The sequence below is a fragment of the Panulirus ornatus genome, chromosome 52, assembly GCF_036320965.1.
Source record: "Panulirus ornatus isolate Po-2019 chromosome 52, ASM3632096v1, whole genome shotgun sequence".
Taxonomy (NCBI): domain Eukaryota; kingdom Metazoa; phylum Arthropoda; class Malacostraca; order Decapoda; family Palinuridae; genus Panulirus; species Panulirus ornatus.
In genome coordinates this window covers 11,108,718-11,127,878 of record NC_092275.1, presented here as the reverse complement: position 1 = coordinate 11,127,878, position 19,161 = coordinate 11,108,718, and the positions used below count along the sequence as shown (strand labels likewise).

At 42.5% G+C, this 19,161-nt stretch overlaps 1 protein-coding gene across 2 annotated transcripts in view; it reads left to right on the top strand.

Annotated features, from left to right (window-relative positions):
• LOC139765062 (uncharacterized) overlaps positions 1-19,161 on the top strand; it is a 92,181-nt gene that overhangs the window by 35,740 nt on the left and 37,280 nt on the right. The window contains exon 6 of one of the 2 annotated variants that reach the window (XM_071692162.1): positions 7,473-7,571. In XM_071692162.1, coding sequence (XP_071548263.1) covers positions 7,473-7,571 — 99 coding nt within the window. Of the gene's footprint in view, positions 1-7,469; positions 7,572-19,161 lie in introns of both variants that reach the window. The other variant, XM_071692161.1, reaches the window with a different exon arrangement.

Sequence of the window (19,161 nt, the reverse complement as noted above, 5' to 3'; positions counted from 1 at the left end):
TATATATATATATATATATATATATATATATATATATATATATATATATATATATATATTTTTTTTTTTTTTTTTTGCTTTGTCGCTGTCTCCCGCGTTTGCGAGGTAGCGCAAGGAAACAGACGAAAGAAATGGCCCAACCCACCCCCATACACATGTATATACATACGTCCACCCACGCAAATATACATACCTACACAGCTTTCCATGGTTTACCCCAGTCGCTTCACATGCCTTGATTCACTCCACTGACAGCACGTCAACCCCGGTATACCACATCGCTCCAATTCACTCTATTCCTTGCCCTCCTTTCACCCTCCTGCATGTTCAGGCCCCGATCACACAAAATCTTTTTCACTCCATCTTTCTACCTCCAATTTGGTCTCCCTCTTCTCCTCGTTCCCTCCACCTCCGACACATATATTCTCTTGGTCAATCTTTCCTCACTCATTCTCTCCATGTGCCCGAACCATTTCAAAACACCCTCTTCTGCTCTCTCAACCACGCTCTTTTTATTTCCACACATCTCTCTTACCCTTACGTTACTTACTCGATCAAACCACCTCACACCACACATTGTCCTCAAACATCTCATTTCCAGCACATCCATCCTCCTGCGCACAACTCTATCCATAGCCCACGCCTCGCAACCATACAACATTGTTGGAACCACTATTCCTTCAAACATACCCATTTTTGCTTTCCGAGATAATGTTCTCGACTTCCACACATTCTTCAAGGCTCCCAGAATTTTCGCCCCCTCCCCCACCCTATGATCCACTTCCGCTTCCATTGTTCCATCCGCTGCCAGATCCACTCCCAGATATCTAAAACACTTGACTTCCTCCAGTTTTTCTCCATTCAAACTCACCTCCCAATTGACTTGACCCTCAACCCTACTGTACCTAATAACCTTGCTCTTATTCACATTTACTCTTAACTTTCTTCTTTCACACACTTTACCAAACTCAGTCACCAGCTTCTGCAGTTTCTCACATGAATCAGCCACCAGCGCTGTATCATCAGCGAACAACAACTGACTCGCTTCCCAAGCTCTCTCATCCCCAACAGACTTCATACTTGCCCCTCTTTCCAAAACTCTTGCATTCACCTCCCTAACAACCCCATCCATAAACAAATTAAACAACCATGGAGACATCACACACCCCTGCCGCAAACCTACATTCACTGAGAACCAATCACTTTCCTCTCTTCCTACACGTACACATATATATATATATATATATATATATATATATATATATATATATATATATATATATATATATATATATACCTTATTCTATTTTACTTTATCGCTGCCTCCCGCGCTAAAGAGGTACCGCAAGGAGACGGACGAAAGAATGACCCAACCCACCCACATACACATGTATATACATACACGCACATATACATACCTATACATTTCAACGAATACATACATAGACATATATACACGTGTACATATTCATACTGGCTCCCTTCATCCATTTCCGTCGCCACCCCGCCACACATGAAATAGCACCCCTCCGCACGCGCGAGGTATCGCTAGGAAAAGACAACAAAGGCCACATTCGTTCACTCTGTCTCTAGCTGTCATGTGTAATGCACCGAAACCATAGCTCCCTTTCCACATCCAGACCCTACAAAACTTTCCAATGTTTGCTCCAGACGCTTCACATGCCCTGGTTCAATCCATTGACAGCACGACCCCGGTATACCACATCGTTCCAATTCACTCTATTCCTTGCACGCCTTTCACACTCCTGTATGTTCAGGCCCTGATCGCTCAAAATCTTTTTCACTCCATCCTTCCACCTCCAATTTGGTGTCCCGCTTCTCGTTCCCTCCACTTCTGACACATATATCCTCTTTGTCAATCTTTCCTCACTCGTTCTCTCCATGTGACCAAACCATTTCAATACACCCTCTTCTGCTCTCTCGACCACGCACTTTTTGTTACTACGCGTCCTCTCAGATCGATTATCTCGTCCGTCTATTCATCTGGTCTTAGATTATCGAAATGGTTAGCTAAACAACTCGGCCACGCCTACCAACGCTGAGAGAAGTATTCATTATTTTTTCGGTACATAATCCTTCAGTAAGAATCTCTGTTAAGGTTTGTAAGAGCATTACGGATATGTGATACCATAAGTCTGTTGGATGAATATAGTCATATAACACGTACCTTAGGCAGTTATGTTATCCTAAGTAGTTTGTAAAGCGGGAAGTGAGAGATGCTATAGGCACCGTCATTCAGTACACAAGGATGACCATAAGAATGCGATCGCTGAACATTGGCATCAGAAACATCACCCTGTAGACCTAAATAACCCAGACACCTTGTACCCCTCTTCTTATGATACCTGCAGCACCATTAAATTTGTCTTGAATGTCAACACTAAGAACTTTAATTTGTCCCAAGGCAACTTTAAGCACACCCTATCATCAACCAAATCATAATGAAAGGAATATCAGGAAACTAAAACATAAGAAAATTAGTTGAACACGCATTTCCTTACCCGCGTCACCCCCTACACACACACACACACACTCATTCCTCATGAACCACGGTATATCATATCGTTCCAATTCAATTAATTCTTTGCACGTCTCTCACCCTCCTGTATATTTAGGCCCCGATTGCTCAAAATCTTTTTCACTCCATCCTTCCACCTCCAATTCGGTTTCCCGCTTCTCCTTCCCTCCACCTCTAAAATATGTATCATCTTTGTCAACCTTTCCTCATTCGTTCAAACCATTTCAACACACCCTATTCTGCTCTCTCAACCACTCTTTTATTTCCGCACCTCTCTTATCCATTCATTACTTGCTCGATCAAACACCTCGCACCACACATTGTCTTAAAACATTTCATTTCTAACACGTCTACCCTCCTCCGGCCAACCTTATCAATAGCCCATGCCTAACAACCATGTGATATAGTTTAAACTACCATTCCTTCAAACATACCCATTTTCGCTGCCAAGTCCACTCCCAGATATCTAAAACACTTCAATTCCTCCAATTTTTCTCCATTCAAACTTGCATCCCAACTAACTTGTCCCTCAACCCTTCTGAACCTAATAATTTTGTTCTTTTTCACATTTACTCTCAACTTCTTTCACACACTTTTCCAAGTTGAGTCACCAACTTCTGCAGTTTCTCACTCGAATCAGCCACCAATTCTGTATCATCGGGGAAAAGACTCGTTTTCCCATATATATATATAGGGGATATATATCCCATATATATATATATAGGGGATAGGGGAGAAAGAATACTTCCCACGTATTCCCTGCGTGTCGTAGAAGGCGACTAAAAGGGAAGGGAGCGGGGGGCTGGAAATCCTCCCCTCTCGTTTTTTTTTTTTTCTTTTTTTCCAAAAGAAGGAACAGAGAAGGGGGCCGGGTGAGGGTATTCCCTCAAAGGCCCAGTCCTCTGTTCTTAACGCTACCTCGCTATCGCGGGAAATGGCGAATAGTATGAAAAAAAAAAAAAAAAAAATATATATATATATATATATATATATATATATATATATATATATATATATATATATATATATATATTGCTTTGTCGCTGTCTTGCGAGGTAGCGCAAGGAAACAGACGAAAGAATGGCCCAACCCACCCGCATACACATGTATATACATACACGTCCACACACGCAAATATACATACCTATACATCTCAATGTACACATATATATACACAGACATATACATATATACACATGTACATAATTCATACTGTCTGCCTTTATTCATTCCCATCGCCACCTCGCCACACATGGAATAACAACCCCCTCCCCCCTCATGTGTGCGAGGTAGCGCTAGGAAAAGACAACAAAGGCCCCATTCGTTCACACTCAGTCTCTAGCTGTCATGTAATAATGCACCGAAACCACAGCTCCCTTTCCACATCCAGGCCCCACATAACTTTCCATGGTTTACCCCAGACGCTTCACATGCCCTGGTTCAATCCATTGACAGCACGTCGAATCCGGTATACCACATCGTTCCAATTCACTCTATTCCTTGCACGCCTTTCACCTTCCTGCGTGTTCAGACTCCGATCACTCAGAAGCTTTTTCACTCCATCTTTCCACCTCCAATTTGGTCTCCCACTTCTCGTTCCCTCCACCTCTGACACATATATCCTGAGGTGGAGGGAACGAGAAGTGGGAGACCAAATATATATACATTCCCATCGCCGCCTCGCCACGCATGGAATAGCATCCCCCTCCCCCCTAATATATTATCCCTGGGGATAGGGGAGAAAGAATACTTCCCACGTATTTCCTGCGTGTCGTAGAAGGCGACTAAAAGGGAAGGGAGCGGGGGGCTGGAAATCTTCCCCTCTTTTTTTTTTTTTTTTTTTTTAATTTTTCCAAAGGAAGGAACAGATAAGGGGGCCGGGTGAGGATGTTTCCTCAGAGGCCCAGTCCTCTGTTCTTAACGCTACCTCGCTGAGGCGGGAAATGGCGAATAGTATGAAAGAAAAAGAAATATATATATATATATATATATATATATATATATATATATATATATATATTGGAAAGGATCACAATTTTGCGCGTGATAAAGATATTCCTATGAGTCCACGGGGAAAATGAAACACGAAAAGTTCCCAAGTGTACTTTCGTCTAATAATCACATCATCAGGGGAGACACAAGAGAGAAATATCAGTCAGTTGATATACATATACATATCTACATACTGTTGCGTGCTGCCTCCACCTCTTACATTAAAAGATGTTTAATCAGCCCATAGGCCCATTAAAATACTTTGAAATAATGGCTTATGTTTAACGGAGAGATCTGGGCTAGACATAGCCCTTACCATTTGGGTATCATCATCTGATAGCTGATGGCCGTAATTACTTTTTGTTGGTCAAATACCTAACACGGTGGTAAAAAGTTATAAATATGTATTCATGATAGCAAAAATACACATGGGCTCGCTGAACATGATGCAATTTACTCTTGATACATTGAGCTCTCTATCTCACTTTACTAAACAAATCTTTGCCAAATATACCGGCCTCAATTTTGACATAGGCATTTGAGAACTGAGATGTATACAGATTAACATTATAGATTTACCAACAGCATCCTTTTCATGGGCCATTTTGTGAGAGAGGATTGGCTTGTAAACAAATGCCAATATTTTTCTAGAATACAATCACTCCTTATTACTTTCTTTTGTCTCTTACATAAGTTTTTGTCCTTCCACAAATTGTCATAGTGATAATCTTTACTCTTAGTCTATTCACTCTAATAAACAAAATTTCATAACATACGATGATACGATCCTTCAAAACAATATAATGTACACTGGATAATGTAACTTAGGAAACTGAACATATCATTCCTCCAAGAAAATTGAAGAAGATATAATAGATAACTAAAACAATTATTGGTGAAGGGGGGAGATAACTTTAGCAATACACATACGCAGACATATACATATATACACAAGAACATATTCATACGTGCCTTCATCCATTCCTGATGCTACCCCGCCTCACAGGAAACTGCATCGCCGTCCCCTGCTTCAGCGAGATAGCGCCAGGAAAACGGACAAAAAAGACCACATTCATTCATACTGTCTCGAGTTGTCAAGTGCAATGCACCGAAACCACAGCTCTCACCCTTTTGTATGTTCAGGCCCCGATCGCTCAAAATCACTATCAGTCCATCCACCCACCTCCAATTTGGTCTCCCGCTTCTCTTTGTTCCCTCCACCTCTGACACTTATATCCTCTTTGTCAACCTTTCCTCGCTCATTTTCTCCATGTGTCCAAACCATTTCAACGCGCCCTCTTGTGCTCTCTCAACCAAACTCTTTATTTCCACACATCTCTCTCACCCTTTCATTACTTACTCGATCAAACCACCTAACACCACATATTGTCCTCGAACATATCAATTGCAACACATCCACCCTCCTCCGTACAACCTTGTCTGTATCCCATGCCTCGCAACCGTATAACATTGCTGGAACTACTATTCTTTCAAACATGCCCATTTTTGCTCTCCGAGACAATGTTTCTCCCTTCCACACATTCTTCGTTGCTCCCACAACCTTTGCTCCCTCCCACATCCTGTGACTCGCTTCCGCTTCCATGGTTCTATTCGCTGCTAAGTCCACTCCCAGATATCTAAAAACACTTCTTCCTCCAATTTTTCTCCATTCAAACTTGCATCCCAGTAAACTTATCCCTCAACCCTGCTGAACCTAATAACCTTGCTCTTATTCACATTTACTCTCGATTTTCTCATTTCACGCACTGTTCCATACTCGATCATCGACTTCTGCTGTTTCTCATTCGTATCAGCCACTAGAGCTGTATCGTCGGCGAACAACTAATGCCTCACTTCCCAGGCTCTCTCATCCCCGACTGACTACATACTCACCCCTCTCTCCAACACACTTGCATTTACCTCCCATAACACCCCATACATAAATAAATCAAACAACCATGGAGACATCTGTAAACACCCCTGCCGCAGACCTACATTCACTTGGAACCAAGCGCTCTCCTCTCTTCCTATTCGTACACATGCCATACATCCTTGGTAAAAAAAAAAAAAATCACTGCTTCTCGCAGACACATACACACATGGACACATTCATGCTTGCTTGCCTTCATCCATTCTTGGCGCTATCCCGCCCCACGGGAAACATCGCTATCCCCTGCTTCAGCGAGGGGATAGCGTGAATGGGATAGAGTGAACTGGAACGATTTGCTATACTGTGGTCGACATGCTGTCAATGGCCACATTTGCATATCCCAAGACCCTTCATGCCCACGATACAACAACCATAATGTAATCAAACACTTGCAACATATGTGCCGTACACTCTCTGCACATGTACCCATACACAATATCACATCACTTTGTGACATGTGGTCCCGACCAGTGGATGTGGCTTGCTTCCTGAGTGCTGTAAGGAGTCTCGCAGGGATAGAAGGGACTTCTAGGGTAGTAAATAACTATGTAATAAGCTTTTGAGACGTTGGAACTCGGTCTCTTGAGAGAACTTCTGTCCATTCCACGTTTTACCAATGTTTGTATCGATTACTCTTTTTCAGGATGCCATCATATTACGGTGTCTATGAAGTAGCAGAGGTTGAAATCTACACTAACTTGATTACAGCAGATGTTGAATGAACGTGTTATTTCATAAATTAGAATTTTGAATTTGCGTAGAATTCAGAGATAAATGACATTAGATAGTAAGACCATTGCATGAAGAATAGAAGACTTAGAGCTATTATAGAGAATGCAAAAAACCATATTCCAATTCAGTAGTAGAGAGAAGGGGGAGGGGAGAGGATTACATTGATTCATAAACATGGAAATATAGATGTATATAGACAGATATGGAGATTCGTAACCTTATAACCACATTTTGTACATAGGAAAAAAGATGTCTATATTAATCGTCTAATCATAGCAGGATATACACCACTGATGTCGGCTGCGGATGTCAATTTCTTAGAGGGCATGCAGATCCTCCTGGATGCTGGCGCCAAACTGGAACACAACAATGCTCAAGGTAAGGAAGGATAGAGTGAATTCAAACAATGTGATGTACTAGGGTCGACCTAATGTCCATTGACTGAACCAGGGCGTGTGAAGCATCCGGATTAAACCATGGAAAGGTCTGTGGACCTGGTTGTGGATAGGGGGCTGTGGTTTTGGTGCATTACACATGACTGCTAGAGAACGGGTATAAGCGGACGTGGCATTTCTTCATCTTTTCCTGCAACGCCTTGCAAACGCGAGAAAGGCAGAAAGGACGAAAAAAAAAAGACGGCGGTTAAGTATTATAAGATTTGTAGAGGTTTTCAGAAAAGAAGAGAATGTTAGGATGAAGAGTTGTGAGAGTAAATGAGCCTAAAAAGGAGATTTATGTGAGGAGGTACTAGGGGAGATTAAGTGCAAAATGGAAAAAGGTTAAAGCAAATGACGTAAGGGGAGTGGGGGAGGAATGCAAAGGATGCATGTGGCATGAGAGAGGTGGGAAGATTAGAACGGGTAGTGAGTGGTGGGATGAAGAAGTAAGATTGATAGTGAAAGAGAAGAGGCGTTTGGACGATTTTTGCAGGGAAGTAGTGCGAATGACTTTGACATGAGGCACGAGATCAAAAGAAAGGTGCAAGAGGTGAAAAAGACGGCAGATGAAGTTGGGGTGAGAGTATCATTAAACTTTTGGGAGAATGAAAACATGTTTTGTAAGGAGGTAGATAAAGTGCGTAAGACAAGAGAACAAATGGGAAAATCAGTGAAGGTGGCTAGTGGGCAGATAATAAATAGTGGAGAAGTGAGAGGATGGAGTGAGTATTTGAAGGTTTGTTGAATGTGTTTCATTATAGAGTGGCAGATATAGGGTGTTTTGGTCGAGGTGGTGTGCGAAGTGAGAGGGTCAGGGAAAATCGTTTGATAAAAAAGAGGTGGTGAGGCTTTGCGAAAGATGAACGCGGCAAGAGGGCGGGTTTCGGTGGTTTGGGAATATATATATATATATATATGTATATATATATATATATATATATATATATATATATATATATATATATATATATATATATATATATATATATCTGGGAGTGGATCTGACAGCGGATGGAACCATGGAAGCGGAAGTGGATCATAGGGTGGGGGAGGGGGCGAAAATTCTGGGGGCCTTGAAGAATGTGTGGAAGTCGAGAACATTATCTCGGAAAGCAAAAATGGGTATGTTTGAAGGAATAGTGGTTCCAACAATGTTGTATGGTTGCGAGGCGTGGGCTATGGATAGAGTTGTGCGCAGGAGGATGGATGTGCTGGAAATGAGATGTTTGAGACAATGTGTGGTGTGAGGTGGTTTGATCGAGTGAGTAACGTAAGGGTAAGAGAGATGTGTGGAAATAAAAAGAGCGTGGTTGAGAGAGCAGAAGAGGGTGTTTTGAAGGGGTTTGGGCACATGGAGAGAATGAGTGAGGAAAGATTGACCAAGAGGATATATGTGTCGGAGGTGGAGGGAACGAGGAGAAGAGGGAGACCAAATTGGAGGTGGAAAGATGGAGTGAAAAAGATTTTGTGTGATCGGGGCCTGAACATGCAGGAGGGTGAAAGGAGGGCAAGGAATAGAGTGAATTGGAGCGATGTGGTATACCGGGGTTGACGTGCTGTCAGTGGATTGAATCAGGGCATGTGAAGCGTCTGGGGTAAACCATGGAAAGCTGTGTAGGTATGTATATTTGCGTGTGTGGACGTATGTATATACATGTGTATGGGGGGGTTGGGCCATTTCTTTCGTCTGTTTCCTTGCGCTACCTCGCAAACGCGGGAGACAGCGACAAAGTATAAAAAAAAAAATATATATATATATATATATATATATATATATATATATATATATATATATATCCATTTGTTTATGGATGGGGTTGTTAGGGAGGTGAATGCAAGAGTTTTGGAAAGAGGGGCAAGTATGAAGTCTGTTGGGGATGAGAGAGCTTGGGAAGTGAGTCAGTTGTTGTTCGCTGATGATACAGCGCTGGTGGCTGATTCATGTGAGAAACTGCAGAAGCTGGTGACTGAGTTTGGTAAAGTGTGTGAAAGAAGAAAGTTAAGAGTAAACGTGAATAAGAGCAAGGTTATTAGGTACAGTAGGGTAGAGGGTCAAGTCAATTGGGAGGTGAGTTTGAATGGAGAAAAACTGGAGGAAGTGAAGTGTTTTAGATATCTGGGAGTGGATCTGGCAGCGGATGGAACCATGGAAGCGGAAGTGGATCATAGGGTTGGGGAGGGGGCGAAAATTCTGGGAGCCTTGAAGAATGTGTGAAAGTCGAGAACATTATCTCGGAAAGCAAAAATGGGTATGTTTGAAGGAATAGTGGTTCCAACAATGTTGTATGGTTGCGAGGCGTGTGCTATGGATAGAGTTGTGCGCAGGAGGATGGATGTGCTGGAAATGAGATGTTTGAGGACAATGTGTGGTGTGAGGTGGTTTGATCGAGTAAGTAACGTAAGGGTAAGAGAGATGTGTGGAAATAAAAAGAGCGTGGTTGAGAGAGCAGAAGAGGGTGTTTTGAAATGGTTTGGGCACATGGAGAGAATGAGTGAGGAAAGATTGACCAAGAGGATATATGTGTCGGAGGTGGAGGGAACGAGGAGAAGAGGGAGACCAAATTGGAGGTGGAAAGATGGAGTGAAAAAGATTTTGTGTGATCGGGGCCTGAACATGCAGGAGGGTGAAAGGAGGGCAAGGAATAGAGTGAATTGGAGCGATGTGGTATACCGGGGTTGACGTGCTGTCAGTGGATTGAATCAAGGCATGTGAAGCGTCTGGGGTAAACCATGGAAAGCTGTGTAGGTATGTATATTTGCGTGTGTGGACGTATGTACATACATGTGTATGGGGGTGGGTTGGGCCATTTCTTTCGTCTGTTTCCTTGCGCTACCTCGCAAACGCGGGAGACAGCGACAAAGCAAAAAAAAAAAAAAAAAAAATATATACATATGCATATATATATATATATATATATATATATATATATATATACACATTTATCTATTCATTCATTACACTTATTTGCTGTCTCCCGCGTTTACGAGGTAGCGCATGGAAACAGACGAAAGAATGCCCAACCCGTCCGTATACACATGTATGTACATAAACGCCCACAGACACACATATAAATACCTATACATTTCAACATATACATACATAGACATACATATATACACACTCATGCTTGATCTCCCATCCATTTCCGTCGCCACCCCTCCACACATGAAATCGCAACCCTTCCCCGCGAGGTAGCACTAGGAAAAAACAACAAAGGCCAGCTGTCATTTGTGATGCACCGAAACCACAGTTCTTTCCACATCCAGGTCCTACAAAACTTTCCATGGTTTACCTCAGACGCTTCACATGCCCTGGTTCAATATATTGACAGCACGTCGACCCCGGTATACCATATCGTTCCAATTCACTCTATTCCTTTCACGCCTTTCACTGTCCTGTATGTTAAGGCCCCGATCGCTCAAAATCTTTTTCACTCCATCCTTCCATCTTCAGTTTGGCCTCCCACTTCTTGTTCCCTCCACCTCTGACACATATACCCTCTTGGTCAATCTTTCCTCACTCATTCTCTCCATGTGACCAAACTATTTCAATACACCCTCTTCTGCTATCTCACCCATACTATTTCCACACATCTCTCTTACCCTTTCATAACTTACTCGATCAAACCACCTCACAACCACATATTGTCCTCAAACATCTCATTTCCAGCACACCCACCCTCCTCCGCACAACGCTATCTATAGCCCATGCCTTGCAACCATATAACATTGTTGGAACCACTATTCCTTCAAATATGCCCATTTTTGCTCACCCTGCTGTATGTTCAGGTTCCGATCGCTCACAAAACCTTTTTCCACTCCATCCTTCCACCTCCAATTTGGTCTCCCAGTTCTCCTCGTCCCCTCCACCTCTGAACACATATATCCTCTTTGTCAATTTTTCCTCATTCATTCTCTCCATGTGACCAAACTATTTCAATACACCCTCTTCTGCTCTCTCACCCATACTATTTCCACACATCTCTCTTACCCTTTCACTCCTTACTCGATCAAACCACCTCAACTCATATTATCCTCAAACATTTCATTTTCAACGCATGCACCCTCCTCCGCACAACCCTATCTAGAGCCCACGCCACGCAACCATATAACCTTGTTATCCATTTTTGCTCTCCGAGATAACATTCTTGCCTTCCACAAATTCTTCAACGCTCCCAGAACCTTCGCCTCCTTCCTCTCCCATGGTTCCATCCACTGCTAAATCCACTCCCAGATATCTAAAACACTTCACTTCCTTTAGTTTTTATCCATTCAAACTTACCTGCCAATTAACCCTACTGAAGCTATTTTTTTTCTTATTCACATTTACTCGGCTTTCTTCTTTCACACACTTTGCCAAACTCAGTCACCAACTTCTGCTGTTTCTCACCCGAATCATCCACCAGTGCTGTATTATCAGCGAACATCAACCGACAACTCCCAAGCCCTCTCATCCACAACAGACTGCATATTTGCTCCCCTCTCCAAAACTCTTGCATTCATCTCTGTAACAACCCCATCCACAAACATGTTAAACAACCATGGAGACATCACACACCCCTGCCGCAAACCGACCACTGGGAACCAGTCACTTTCCTCTCTTCCTACTCTTACACATGCCTTACATCCTTGATAAAAACTTTTCACCGCTTCTAGGGACCTATCTCCCACACCATATACTCTTAATACCTTCCACGAAGCATCTCTATCAACTATCATATGCCTTCTCCAGATCCGTAAATGCTACATGCAAATCCATCTATTTTTCTAAGTATTTCTCATATACATTCTTTATAGCAAAGAGCTGATCCATACATTCTCCAGCACTTCTATGCCACACTGCTCTTCCCAATCTGATGCTCTGTACATGCCCTTACCCTCTCAATCAATACCCTTCCATATAATTTCCCAGGAATACTCAACAAACTTATACCTCTGTAATTTGAGCACTCACCTTTATTCCCTTTACCTTTGGGAATGTCTTGGGAGTAGAGTCAGGGGTTAGTGAGAGGACAAGAGCAAGGGAAGGAGTAGCACTACTCCTGAAACAGGAGTTGTGGGAGTATATGATAGAATGTAAGAAAGTAAATTCTAGATTAATATGAGTAAAACTGAAACTTGGAGAGAGATGGGTGATTATTGGTGCACATGCACCTGGGCATGAGAAGAAAGAGCTTGAGAGGCAATTGTTTTGGGAGTAGCTAAATGAGTGTTAGTGGTTTTGATGCACAGGACCGGGTTATAGTGATGGGTGATTTGAATGCAAAGATGAGTAATGTGGCAGTTGAGGGAATAATTGGTATACATGGGGTGTTCAGTGTTGTAAATGGAAATGAAGAGCTTGTAGATTTATGTGCTGTAAAAGGACTGGTGATTGGGAATACCTGGTTTAAAAAGAGAGAGATACATAAGTATACGTATGTAAGTAGGAGAGATGACCAGAGAGCGTTATTGGACTACGTGTTAATTGACAGGCGCGCGAAAGAGAGACTTTTGGATGTTAATGTGCTGAGAGGTGCAACTGGAGGGATGTCTGATCATGATCTTGTGGAGGCGAAGGTGAAGATTTGTAGGGGTTTTCAGAAAAGAAGATTGAATGTTGGGGTGAAGAGGGTGGTGAGAGTAAGTGAGTTTGGGAAGGAGACTTGTGTGAGGAAGTGCATATGCACCAATAATCACCCATCTCTCTCCATTAACTTTCAGTTTTACCCATATCAATCTAGAATTTACTTTCTTACACTCTATCACATACTCCCGCAACTACTGTTTCAGGAATAGTGCTACTCCTTCCCTTGCTCTTGTCCTCTCACTAACCCCTGACTTTACTCCCAAGACATTCCCAAACCACTCTTCCCCTTTACCCTTGAGCTTCGTTTCACTCAGAAGCAAAACTTCCAAGTTCCTTTCCTCAAACATACTACCTATCTCTCCTTTTTTTCTCATCTTGATTACATCCACACACATTTAGACACCCCAATCTGAGCCTTCGAGGAGGATGAGCACTCCCCGCGTGACTCCTTCTTCTGTTTCCCTTTTTAGAAAGTTAAAATATGAGGGGAGGGTTTCTGCCCCCCCCCCCCTCCCGTCCCCTTTAGTCGCCTTCTACGACACGTGAGGAATGCGTGGGAAGTATTTTTTCTCCCCTATACATATATCTATATATATATATATATATATATATATATATATATATATATATATATTGTCCTCTCAAGGCAGGGGTTAGTGAGAGGACAAGAGCAAGGGAAGGAGTAGCAGTACTCCTGAAACAGGAGTTGTGGGAGTACGTGATAGAATGTAAGAAAGTAAATTCTCGATTAATATGGGTAAAACTGAAAGTTGATGGAGAGAGATGGGTGATTATTGGTGCATATGCACCTGGGCATGAGAAGAAAGATCATGAGAGGCAAGTGTTTTGGGAGCAGCTGAATGAGTGTGTTAGTGGTTTGATGCACGAGACCGGGTTATAGTGATGGGTGATTTGAATGCAAAGGTCAGTAATGTGGCAGTTAAACGAATAATTGGTATACACGGGGTGTTCAGTGTTGTAAATGGAAATGGTGAAGAGCTTGTAGCTTTATGTGCTGAAAAAGGACTGATGATTGGGAATATCTGGTTTAAAAAGCGAGATATACAAAGTATACTTATGTAAGTAGGAGAGATGGCCAGAGAGCGTTATTGGGTTACGTGTTAATTGACAGGCGCGCGAAAGAGAGACTTGTGGATGTTAATGTGCTTAGAGGTGCAACTGGAGGGATGTCTGATCATTATCTTGTGGAGGCTAAGGTGAAGTTTTGTATGGGTTTTCAGAAAGAGTGAATGTTGGGGTGAAGAGGGTGGTGAGAGTAAGTGAGCTTGGGAAGGAGACTTGTGAGAGGAAGTACTAGGAGAGACTGAGTACAGAATGGAGAAAGGTGAGAACAATGGAAGTAAGGGGAGTGGGGGAGGAATGGGATGTATTTAGGGAATCAGTGATGGATTGCGCAAAAGATGCTTGTGGCATGAGAAGAGTGGGAGGTGGGTTGATTAGAAAGGGTAGTGAGTGGTGGGATGAAGAAGTAAGAGTATTAGTGAAAGAGAAGAGAGAGGCATTTGGACGATTTTTGCAGGGAAAAAATGCAGTTGAGTGGGAGACGTATAAAAGAAAGAGACAGGAGGTCAAGAGAAAGGTGCAAGAGGTGAAAAAAAAGGGCAAATGAGAGTTGGGGTGAGAGAGTATCATTAAATTTTAGGGAGAATAAAAAGATGTTCTGGAAGGAGGTAAATAAAGTGCGTAAGACAAGGGAGCAAATGGGAACTTCAGTGAAGGGCGCAAATGGGAAGGTGATAAGTAGTGGTGATGTGAGAAGGAGATGGAGTGAGTATTTTGAAGGTTTGTTGAATGTGTTTGATGATACAGTGGCAGATATAGGGTGTTTTGGTCGAGGTGGTGTGCAAAGTGAGAGGGTTAGGGAAATTGATTTGGTAAACAGAGAAGAGGTAGTAAAAGCTTTGCGGAAGATGAAAGCCGGCAAGGCAGCAGGTTTGGATGGTATTGCAGTGGAATTTATTAAAAAAGGGGGTGACTGTATTGTTGACTGGTTGGTAAGGTTATTTAATGTATGTATGACTCACGGTGAGGTGCCTGAGGATTGGCGGAATGCGTGCATAGTGCCATTGTACAAAGGCAAAGGGGATAAGAGTGAGTGCTCAAATTACAGAGGTATAAGTTTGTTGAGTATTCCTGGTAAATTATATGGGAGGGTATTGATTGAGAGGATGAAAGCATGTACAGAGCATCAGATTGGGGAAGAGCAGTGTGGTTTCAGAAGTGGTAGAGGATGTGTGGATCAGGTGTTTGCTTTGAAGAATGTATGTGAGAAATACTTAGAAAAGCAAATGGATTTGTATGTAGCATTTATGGATCTGGAGAAGGCATATGATAGAGTTGATAGAGATGCTCTGTGGAAGGTATTAAGAATATATGGTGTGGGAGGCAAGTTGTTAGAAGCAGTGAAAAGTTTTTATCGAGGATGTAAGGCATGTGTACTTGTAGGAAAAGAGGAAAGTGATTGGTTCTCAGTGAATGTAGGTTTGCGGCAGGGGTGTGTGATGTCTCCATGGATGTTTAATTTGTTTATGGATGGGGTTGTTAGGGAGGTGAATGCAAGAGTTTTGGAAAGAGGGGCAAGTATGAAGTCTGTTGGGGATGAGAGAGCTTGGGAAGTGAGTCAGTTGTTGTTCGCTGATGATAGTTTTGGAAAGAGGGGCAAGTATGAAGTCTGTTGGGGATGAGAGAGCTTGGGAAGTGAGTCAGTTGTTGTTCGCTGATGATACAGCGCTGGTGGCTGATTCATGTGAGAAACTGCAGAAGCTGGTGACTGAGTTTGGTAAAGTGTGTGAAAGAAGAAAGTTAAGAGTAAATGTGAATAAGAGCAAGATTATTAGGTACAGTAGGGTTGAGGGTCAAGTCAATTGGGAGGTAAGTTTGAATGGAGAAAAACTGGAGGAAGTGAAGTGTTTTAGATATCTGGGAGTGGATCTGGCAGCGGATGGAACCATGGAAGCGGAAGTGGATCATAGGGTGGGGGAGGGGGCGAAAATTCTGGGAGCCTTGAAGAATGTGGGGAAGTCGAGAACATTATCTCGGAAAGCAAAAATGAGTATGTTTGAAGGAATAGTGGTTCCAACAATGTTGTATGGTTGCGAGGCGTGGGCTATGGATAGAGTTGTGCGCAGGAGGATGGATGTGCTGGAAATGAGATGTTTGAGGACAATGTGTGGTGTGAGGTGGTTTGATCGAGTAAGTAACGTAAGGGTAAGAGAGATGTGTGGAAATAAAAAGAGCGTGGTTGAGAGAGCAGAAGAGGGTGTTTTGAAATGGTTTGGGCACATGGAGAGAATGAGTGAGGAAAGATTGACCAAGAGGATATATGTGTCGGAGGTGGAGGGAACGAGGAGAAGAGGGAGACCAAATTGGAGGTGGAAAGATGGAGTGAAAAAGATTTTGTGTGATCGGGGCCTGAACATGCAGGAGGGTGAAAGGAGGGCAAGGAATAGAGTGAATTGGGGCGATGTGGTATACCGAGGTTGACGTGCTGTCAGTGGATTAAATCGGGGCATGTGAAGCGTCTGGGGTAAACCATGGAAAGCTGTGTAGGTATGTATATTTTGCGTGTGTGGATGTATGTATATACATGCGTATGGGGGTGGATTGGGCCATTTCTTTCGTCTGTTTCCTTGCGCTACCTCGCAAACGCGGGAGACAGCGACAAAGCAGAAAAAAAAAAGAAAATATATATATATATATATATATATATATATATATATATATATATATATATATATATATATATATATATATATATATATATATATCCTATGTGTCTACGGGGAAAATGAAACACAATAAGTTCCCAAATGCACTTTCGTGTAATAATCGCATCATCAGGAGAGACATAAGAGAGAGATATAACATTCAGTTGATTTATACCCAAGAGACGTCGCTTCGTTGTATATTAACTGACATGTTTCTCTCGTGTCTTCCCTATGTGATTATTACACGAAAGTGCACTTAGTAACTTGTCGTGTTTCATTTTCCCCTTGGACTCGTAGAAATATCTTGATCACGCGCAAAATTGTGGTCCTTCTAGAATATAAGCCGGCAAGACAGCGGGTTTGGATGGTATTGCAGTGGAATTTATTAAAAAAAGGGTGTGACTGTATTGTTGACTGGTTGGTAAGGTTATTTAATGTATGTATGATTCATGGTGAGGTCCCTGAGGATTGGCGGAATATTTGCATAGTGCCATTGTACAAAGGCAAAGGGGATAAGTGTGAGTGCTCAAATTACAGAGGTATAAGTTTGTTGAGTATTCCTGGTAAATTATATGGGAGGGTATTGATTGAGAGGGTGAAGGCATGTACAGAGCATCAGATTGGGGAAGAGCAGTGTGGTTTCAGAAGTGGTAGAGGATGTGTGGATCAGGTGTTTGCTTTGAAGAATGTATGCGAGAAATACTTAGAAAAGCAAATGGATTTGTATGTAGCATTTATGGATCTGGAGAAGGCATATGATAGAGTTGATAGAGATGCTCTGTGGAAGGTATTAAGATTACAAGGTGTGGGAGGCAAGTTGTTAGAAGCAGTGAAAAGTTTTAATCGAGGATGTAAGGCATGTGTACGTGTAGGAAGAAAGGAAAGTGATTGGTTCCTAGTGAATGTAGGTTTGCGGCAGGGGGGTGTGATGTCTCCATGGTTGTTTAATTTGTTTATGGATGGGGTTGTTAGGGAGGTGAATGCAAGAGTTTTGGAAAAAGGGGCAAGTATGCAGTCTGTTGTGGATGAGAGAGCTTGGGAAGTGAGTCAGTTGTTGTTCGCTGATGATGCAGCGCTGGTGGCTGATTCATGTCAGAAACTGCAGAAGCTGGTGACTGAGTTTGGTAAAGTGTGTGAAAGAAGAAAGTTAAGAGTAAATGTGAATAAGAGCAAGGTTATTAGGTAGAGTAGGGTTGAGGGTCAAGTCAATTGGGGAGGTAAGTTTGAATGGAGAAAAACTGGAACAAGTGTTTTAGATATCTGGGAGTGGATCTGGCAGCGGATGGAACCATGGAAGCGGAAGTGAGTCATAGGGTGGAGGAGGGGGGCGAGAATTCTGGAAGCCTTGAAGAATGTTTGGAAGTCGAGAACATTATCTCGGAAAGCAAAAATGGGTATGTTCGAAGGAATTGTGGTTCCAACAATGTTGTATGGTTGCGAGGCATGGGCTATGGATAGAGTTGTGCGCAGGAGGGTGGATGTGCTGGAAATGAGATGTTTGAGGACAATATGTGTGAGGTGGTTTGATCAAGTAATAATAGGGTAAGAGAGATGTGTGGTGATAAAATGAGTGTGGTTGAGAGAGCAGAAGAGGGTGTTTTGAAATGGTTGGGTCACATTGAAAGAATGAGTGAGGAAAGATTGACCAAGAGGATATATGTGTCAGAGGTGGAGGGAACGAGGAGAAGTGGGAGACCAAATTGGAGGTGGAAAGATGGAGTGAAAAAGATTTTGAGTGATCGGGGCCTGAACATGCAGGAGGGGGAAAGGCGTGCAAGAAATAGTGAATTGGAACGATGTGGTATACCTGGGTCGATGTGCTGTCAATGGATTGAACCAGGACATGTGGAGCATCTGGGGTAAACCATGGAAAGTTCTTTGGGGCCTGGATGTGGAAAGGGACATGTGGTTTCGGTGCATTATTATATGACATCTAGAGACTGAGTGTGAACGAATGGGGCCTTTGTTGTCTTTTCCTAGCGCTACCCCGCACACATGGGGGGGGGAAGGTGTTGTTGTTCCATCTGTGGCGGGGTAGCGATGAGAATAAATAAAGGCAGTCAGTATGAATTATGTACATGGGTATATATGTATATGTCTGTGTGGGTATGTATATGTGTACATTGAGATGTATAGGTATGTATATTTGCGTGTGTGGACGTGTATGTATATACATGTGTATGTGGGTGGGTTGGGCCATTCTTTCGTGTGTTTCCTTGCGCTACCTCACTAAC